General features: G+C 41.5%; 1 protein-coding gene across 2 annotated transcripts in view; it reads right to left on the bottom strand.

The window, feature by feature from the left end:
- Positions 1 to 1,320: 1,320 nt before the first annotated feature.
- SERPINE2 (serpin family E member 2) overlaps positions 1,321 to 8,309 on the bottom strand; it is a 228,189-nt gene continuing 221,200 nt past the window's right edge. For both annotated transcript variants that reach the window (XM_086943905.1, XM_086943906.1), the window contains one exon: positions 1,321 to 1,828. In XM_086943905.1, coding sequence (XP_086800031.1) covers positions 1,791 to 1,828 — 38 coding nt within the window. In that variant the 3' untranslated portion in view covers positions 1,321 to 1,790. The remainder of the gene's footprint in view (positions 1,829 to 8,309) is intronic.

Here is an 8,309-nt window from a genome sequence, read left to right as displayed (position 1 = left end):
CACAGGATACCTTTTTAAGAGAAATCATGCTGAAAAGACATTTTTCAACCATTTTTTGAGGCAGGTGAAGCCCTAAAAAATGAAGATTGGGTTGGGTAAGTTTGACATACCATAAAGTATTGGAATATTTCTTGTAAGCCCTTCTTGATCTTTGAATAAAATGCACAATATAACCCAACTTTTTTCAAAAAGGTCTTCCATCGGGTGAGGAAACCCCCCAGAACTCCTCCAGAAGAAAGTGTTGCTTGCTCAGCCGGATTCAGGTTGGGTATTTATGTCCCAAACACTTTTAAAAAAGTCCTCCACTGTCATTGGCAATCTTAGCTATCTCAAAACACTTATGGCAGCCTTATTAAGGATTCCAGAGCTATAAATCGATCTACTTTTTCACAAACTACTCAATTGATTCAGAGTTCAACATCAACTTTGATGGCTTTTAGTGTGTGTGTCTGCCTTTAATGAGGACATTTCAATTTGGTAAAAAGTAAAGTAATTGACTTTACAATTTAGGTAAACACTACTGGGGACCTATAGGTGAAAATCTTCCATATAATAGGCCCATTTACCTAAAATTATTAACATCCCCTTTCTATCTGCATGTAGTAGAAAGTTAGTTGTAGCTGCCCTCCCAACGATTTACTGACAGACATTTGCCCCAGTCAACAAGTGGCCTACATCAAAAGAAAGTGCCAAATGGTTAAAGTCTTCTAAAAAGTACAGCAAGTAAGTAAATGGGAATGAAAAAGGGGCAGAGAAGCAAAATAAGTCTGCACTAAATGGTCAAATGTATGTCTCAGCACTGCCACTGCCTCTTCCTTTGAAGGATGGCTTGCAGGGTTGTGGTCATCTCACATGCTACCATGTTCAGTAACACAGCGATAGTGAGTGCAGCAAATATACCTTGCTAAAGAACAGGTGGATTTCTGGGATAACCCAGCACCACTTGGGAGCCAAGAACACATCTTTTGCAATCAGACTGATGCATTTTTGAGACAGCCATGACATGTTGGTATTCAGAATTTTAGGAACCATACCCTCAGCATTTTTGAGACAATGCTAATAATGTTGTGGATCCAGTCTCTAATCAGTCAGCGATCCATTGTTAATAAAGTATCTTGTGATTGGAAAACCCCACTGAAGGACATTTATCCTCTCACTGGAGAATCTGAGTGAACAAATCTGAAATCTCTTCTTGGTCCAATGAACAATTGCGATTAAAAAAATTAAAAGATGGATTTGACAATTTGTATTCAACAAAATGCATGCAATACCACAAACAGTAGGTGTAAGTATGAAAGAATGAACCCAACTTCCATGAACTAATAATTTCTTTGAACTTTATTTCTGTGTACACATGCAATGAGCTTTACATTTATATAAAAAAATACTGTAGACCTTCAGCTATTTATAGCTAAGATGTTGGTCAGGGGGCATGAAAGATAGCACACAGATTTTTGGACATATAAAAAACACTTCACAGAAAATGATATTAAAACAGCTCCTATGTTCCTCTGCTTACAAACCATTGAAAAGGCAGTACATTAAAAAATGTAGTTTGTCAATGAAGTTCAATGAACAATTCTCCTACACAGGTAACCCATGTTTTCTTTTTAGAAGCACTGACAAATATGAAAACACTACAGAATTAAAACAAAACTTGTAAATTCCAAGAAATCACAGAAACTTTACTCAAGACTGTGTGGGAGAAATGTACAACATATCTTAACATTTTAACAAACACAAAAACGTAGCAGGCAAATACTCCTCTTTCGGAAAAGGATCTGTGTTCTTTAAGGTTTGATAATCTGGCCCATAAAGAGTACAGCACCTAAGAGAAATAGCAAAAATAGAGTTACAGGTGAGTGAAATATTGTAGTCCTTGTCGAAAGATCTCTAGCGTGAACAGACCAATGAAATTACCATGACCCTCATTTTTATGAAAATACGCCAATTTCACATCGGCGATTTACCGTTCCTTCGTTAATAATGATCCAGATGGCCTTGAGAGGGCCAGTCAGAGAAGGGAGTCCTGGGTAGGGGACGATAGGAGTGAGGCATTCTCAGCATGGCTGTGAAGGGTACAATTTAACTATTTACATGCCACGTATCTTTCTCGGAGATGCCGACAGCATGTATGCCAAGATGCGCAGACTGAGCTTGCCGCGCATTCCCTGCGGCTGATATTTTCCATATGGCCTGGGAGTGCCTAGTTCTGAAGTCCTTTTAGGAGGAGGTGGGTCACACGTTATCTGCGGTCTTAACTTGCCCCCTGGAATTGATGCTCTGTATAGAACTACTAGGGCTGATGGTGATGGAGGAGGTGGGGGGACCGAGAGAGGAGCGTGACTTCCTAGGGAAAGAAGGTTTGGTTTCCAAGCAAGATGTGGCCTGTGCCTGGAAGAAAAGACTACCGCCGACTGTTAGTGGTTGGAGGGCAGGAGTAGATTGGTGCACACACCAGCAGCAGCCAATCTTTGAGGCTGTGGTTGCCCGCAGAAGCATGCCCAGATATGGGGGCAATGGTGGGACTTTTATGGCATAACCATATGATGGTGTTGTTACCCATGGTTGGTGCTGGAGTGGGTTACAAAGCTGTATCTGTATGTGAATCAAACATTGTACTATGCTATGCCTTATTTTGCTGCAAAACTTAATATAAAGTTGGTCATACATTAAAAATGCCACTTTCTATGGGGTAAGGCAGTGAAATAACGCTGTGGGTGTGTTTTCCAGCATCTTCGGCCCTTAAAGGGACCAATTGAGAACCGTGGCAGTGATTTGCAACGAATACAATTAAAAACTAGATAAAAGTGCATGGGTCAAGAGGGCACTGGTGGGAGACGTAGGGAGAGAGTCATAGGCAACATGGATGCTGGAGGACTCGGGAGGTGGGAGTAGGAAAGTAGAGAGGTATGAGAATGGAGAGGGCAGTTAACAGGCTAGGACGTTTGAGTCGCAGGCTGGTGGACACAGGGTTTGAGGGTGTAAAGGGAAAATAAGGTCATATGGCAGTAGAGCATTGGGGATACGCAGGGAGACATGGACAAAGAAGGCACAGGAAACAAAGCACAAGTGCAGTATGCCATGGGCTGTATGTGGGGGGGGGTCAGTGGTTCTAAAATCAAAGGGTGTCCCAAGAGGCTTGACTGGAACAGGAAGGGACGGAGCTAACAGTCAGAATCCAGAGCAGACAGTCCCTCCCATCGTAGTTCCTAGTTTTCCTACTCCAGGAGCTTAACGGTCAGGAACACTACCAAACTGTAACCCTAGTCACAGGCAAAAAGCTTCGTCAAGCCTCCGGCAGACTTCTATATATGGCTCCACACCTAATTCTAAAAGTGAGAGGGAAAAGTCAGACGTTTCAGTGCCCTGCTTCTCTGTGTGAGTTGTCAACGTCGCCATGTGTTTCCTGAGGGTTTCCCGAGGGTTAATGTGCCTGCTACAAAGAACAGATCTGTGTTTTATGTGGATAGCTGAGTGGATTAGTACAGTCAGCCTTTACCAGCACTTTAAAACAAATGAAATGTATGTGAGAGGGAGGCTACGGAGGAGATACGAGGGGCACATTTGCCAGATGGTAGTGAGGCAATCTGAGAAGGAAGTCGGGAAAGGGGGGGGGGGGGGGGGGAGATGGCAAAAAAAGATAGTCGCCACTAGCACTAAAGCTGGCCATGCTGAAAGGTCATCCATCGCTCAACACCCTATAAAGAGGGAAAAACACCTAAACAGAAATCCTCTTTTCTTTACTGAAAATCATTTGAGCCTAAAAGATGGCTTGAGTAGGGTACTGGTATTGGATTTGTAAAACTAATTCTCGTATACCTTTTATGGGCCACTTGCAGTCTAAGCAATAATCTGGAAAGGCGCAAATATGATTTCTATAAACAAGTCCTCAAGAGACCACAGCCTTGAGAACCATTTTGTTGGTATCTATTTGATGCATCAGAAAAATTATCCCAAGAACTTGCGGCATGCATTTCTTGTATTTTCCATTGTTGTTTACTGTAGGGAAGCCTAAAAATGCATTTTGTAGGACGCTCTCGTTTTGAGCATGTTACTAAATATCACGCTTGCTTGTGTCACATATTTTTACCTGAGCTTTAGTCGGAACAGACTAGGCAAGGTCAAACATTGCCCATTGTTATTTTCACTGGTCAGACACTAGCACCTAGACCTAATAAAAGAATGCAGCTGCTGTTTTCTAAACTTATATCTTGTCATATAGCTGAGGAGAGAGGTTCTGAAAACAAACATACATATTGAAGGTCCTGAGACAAGAGTGCTGCATCAGCAGAGATGTAGAACATCCACCTATGGATGCTAAGGTACAGGGTCCGCTCCTTAACCCAGAGATCTATACTTCATAACCGCTCATCTTCAGTAGTACAGGAGGGTTTAGGCACATCTGTCAGATAACATGACAGGTCTCTTTATTGTATATGGTTTATTAATAATGCTGATGACATTATTAACATGCATTTGTTTTCCAATTGTAGCACAATTATTGCATTTTAGAGCACAGTAGTTTATATAAACATTCTAAACTTCCTTTAGGGTCTCTTTTCTATTTTACTTTGGACAAGTATGAGTGAGAGAAGAAAGGGTGTGTCCTGTTACCACGATCCTTGAGAAGGTCAGGAGGGTTGTGTTCTGGGGTGCCATATCACTGACATCTGGAAATGTTTGGAGGGCAAGTGAGGCACTACAGCTAGTCAGACTCAGGCTCTTAGATACTATTATGTTGACCCCTACAGATTGATGTTCTATGGTCCCAAGCATAGTTCAGTTCCTGAGTAGAATCCCTGCAACATTTGTAGGAACCATGAGTAATGCTTGTGCTTCTTCTCAATACCCTTGCACCTTTTACCGGAGACCTCCATTGTGTTGGGGATAAATCACCCACAGTGTTTAGGAAGAAGTTAATTATGTTGTTTTTTCAGGCTTCAATATTAAAAAGGTTAGAACCCAGTTTGCGTTGCACTTTGAATTCATCTTTGTTTTTTAATGGTGCAACCTGTAAATGTTGCACCGAACTGTCGATCGGCAGTCTATGAACATTGAGCACATCATGGAGTCCCTAATGCGGTGGCGCCTGTAATCTATGTAGCAGAAGAGACCGCTGCATACTGCTTTGAAGCATTTTATTCTTGGGTCACATTTCCAGCTGTGGATGCCAATACTAATACTTTCCATGAATATACTGTTGCGCAGAAACCTGCTGCTTATAGACCCATGCACTTGCTGAGATTACTCTTAATGACTGGTAACACCAGACTTGGTTTAATGATGCTCTTCCGCATTTATCTGAGAAGTTCGAATGGCCCCCCCTCAGTAATGAGGGGGCTACTTGGCCAGCATTAGCTAGATATATCACTGTACCCTGATTTTGTTAGTCTAAATCTTGTGCAAACCCGAGCTTTGTACAATGTTCTATGCGACATATACAAGCACCTGACTCAGTTTATTTCATGTACCTTGTTAGCGGGCCCAGATAGAATTGGCCTGCAAGGGAAAGCTCATTTGCCTGTAGTGCCTGACATTAGTTCTGTTAATTGTTTATTCAGTCATGGGCAAAAAGACCCACTAATCATGAGCAAATTCCATTTCGGATCGCCCCCAAACACAAAAAAACAAAAAACAATCAACTTGAATTTGTGTTACTAGGAGCAAAAGCAACCTTTGTTAGTTGAGACCGCCGATACACAACTGCCCCCCCCCCCCGAGATAGATTATATCCATTAGCTATTCAAATAGATGACGTTCGACGCACTATTCAAGCAATATTTTGGAAATTTGACATTGTCTTAGGACATCCTGTTAGCAGAGGTAGATTGGCTCCTAACATTTGTACTTGCATCAAAACAAGGAGAGGATGTGATCATCCTTCCTGTTCTGCCCTTCTCCATGACGAATTCAAATATGCTTATGTAGCCGAATAGGCACTCATTAGCCCATACACTTTACCACAATCATGTTGGCTGGAATAAGGATTCTCCTCATCCTATCATACCCATAATATCCAGCCTGCAAGTGCAACCCCAATATCCCATTAAATGGGACACTAAAGCGCTAATTAAAGAAATTCTCTTCCAATTGGAGTACAAGGGAGTAACTGAACCCATTCTCAGATGAATAATCCTCTGTTTCCGGTTTTAAAAGGAAATCATTCTTATCGCATTGTCTTAGTCTATACACATTTAAATAGTCACTCATACACACTTGCAGTGCAAAATACACATAGTACGGCACTTAACAATGTGGACCGTAAAAAATACAAAACCACATTGGACATTTCCAATGGTTTTTTCAGTCACAATTTGGCTCCTGAAAGCAGAGATTGGATCACTTTTAGCGCCTTTGGATTTCAAATATATTATGCACAAACTCCTATGGTCTATATGAATAGTCCAGGTATTTTCACGGCTTATTTAATGTGATTCTTCATGAAGTTGCACCCGCCGGTCTCTTATGTAGATGATATCTACTTAATGGACGATGAATTGAATCTCCACCTAGCCAGAGCAGACTGCATTATATTGGGATTTGCTGAGCTTGGTTAAATGTTTAACTTAAAGAAATTTAAATAGCTTTTTTGAGTGCCCTTTTCTTAGACTATGAACTTACACATGAAGAGCCTAACCTCATTTTTCGGACATATGGGCACAATTGCAGCCTTCAAACACATTGAAAAAACTGCAGTCCCTATGGGGTTTCTGAAATTTGGCAGGACTTACATCCCCGACTATGCACAAAGCATTAAACATCTTTATGAATTAATAAACTCCGATTTCTCCACTAAATGTTGGACATTGGAATACACAGATCATTACAATATGATCTGCTGGAAACACGTCACTTACACATGTCAAAAGCAGGAACCTGGTAATATTTTACCAGGAGCAATTTGATTTACTTACATCAACTTTAATGAAGGTGAAAGTGCCTATAGCATATAAATTGCATTTATATTCTTGTGCGGAAATGAGTTTTGCTTCCACTGAGAAAATACTGACTGCCGTACTGATGGCTTTCGACTCACGGGTTCACACTCTGACTCTGGGCAATAGCTTGCTTAATCTCCACAACGGCCCCTCGCGGCGGGATGCCTGGCTTTCACCTTGTGGATACCCTGCCGGGGTTATCTCACAGGGGAATACCAGGACGGATTCCCTAAGCAAGCGCCGGGAAACCCACTGCGGGTAGCTGTGCGCTATATAAGCTCAAATACATTTACATTTCCTTAAAGAACGGCCACTTGCTCAAGAGAAAATTATTGTCGCTACTCCTGTGCTGGTCTTAGAGGCTGTCACCAAAGCTAGCATTCTAAATACTGAAGCCCTCCCTCCTAGATGGATACAATTGGCTACTTACTAAACAGCTGTTGAAGTGAACTTTGTCTTTCACCCTTCTTTGAAGATGCAAGAATTTCTATAGTATGATCATGTTTATCTTTTAACCCTCTACTGTTCTGCCTCTCGATCAGTATAAATATATTATTTACACTGATGGTTCAGCTCAACCCGCTATAGGTTCTACGTAGCAATACACGTCAATTTGTGCCATTGGTATTGGTGCTATGTTGGACAGTGTTTTCCGACCTCAAACAACTTTCAGTCTTTGGGTGATTGCACTTCGTGTTGAGTGAACTGAAGGAATTGTTTCTTGTCATTGAATGTACGGATCCTGGTTTCCCCACTCCTATTGTGTGTGATTCATATTACTGAGTACAGCCCTTTAATGATAATCTACAATATTGGCAACAAAATGGATTTTAAGATTCGAAAGGTAACAATCCTGCACAAAAAACTTTGGGTTAAAGTGGAAAACCTCAAAGCCAGGTTGCCACAGACTCATGTCATACATACGTTGAATAATCAACATGTGGGAGCACACGCTGTAGGGAATTCTCTGGCTAACGAAGTAGCCAAATCTGCAGTCACCACAGCTACATTAGCAGCAATTACATGCTATAAAACTTTTATTGATAACGATATCTTGGCTTAAGTGACTGCAATTAAAAACAGCACCAGTTTACCAAAGGGCTTCCCTTCTAAATACTTATTAAATGACCAAAATGTTCTTTTTGTAACAATTCTTGGGATTGGCAATCACTTGAATCCCAACCAAGACTGCAGACTCTGGTTGTAGCTGCACATGAACGTTTTACTTCAGCACATGCTGAGGTGGACGCCGCAATTTTGCTGCTGTTACTACAATGTTATTGGTGGCAAGGCATATCTCCATGTTCATGCCAAGCATTCTCCCCTTAGCCAGTGTGAGGGAATAGAATGCTGATGTGTGCCTGGATG

This window comes from Lissotriton vulgaris, chromosome 11 (assembly GCF_964263255.1).
Source record: "Lissotriton vulgaris chromosome 11, aLisVul1.2, whole genome shotgun sequence".
Classification (NCBI taxonomy): domain Eukaryota; kingdom Metazoa; phylum Chordata; class Amphibia; order Caudata; family Salamandridae; genus Lissotriton; species Lissotriton vulgaris.
Note: the sequence above shows the minus strand (reverse complement) of the source record. Positions and strands in the feature narration are given on the sequence as shown.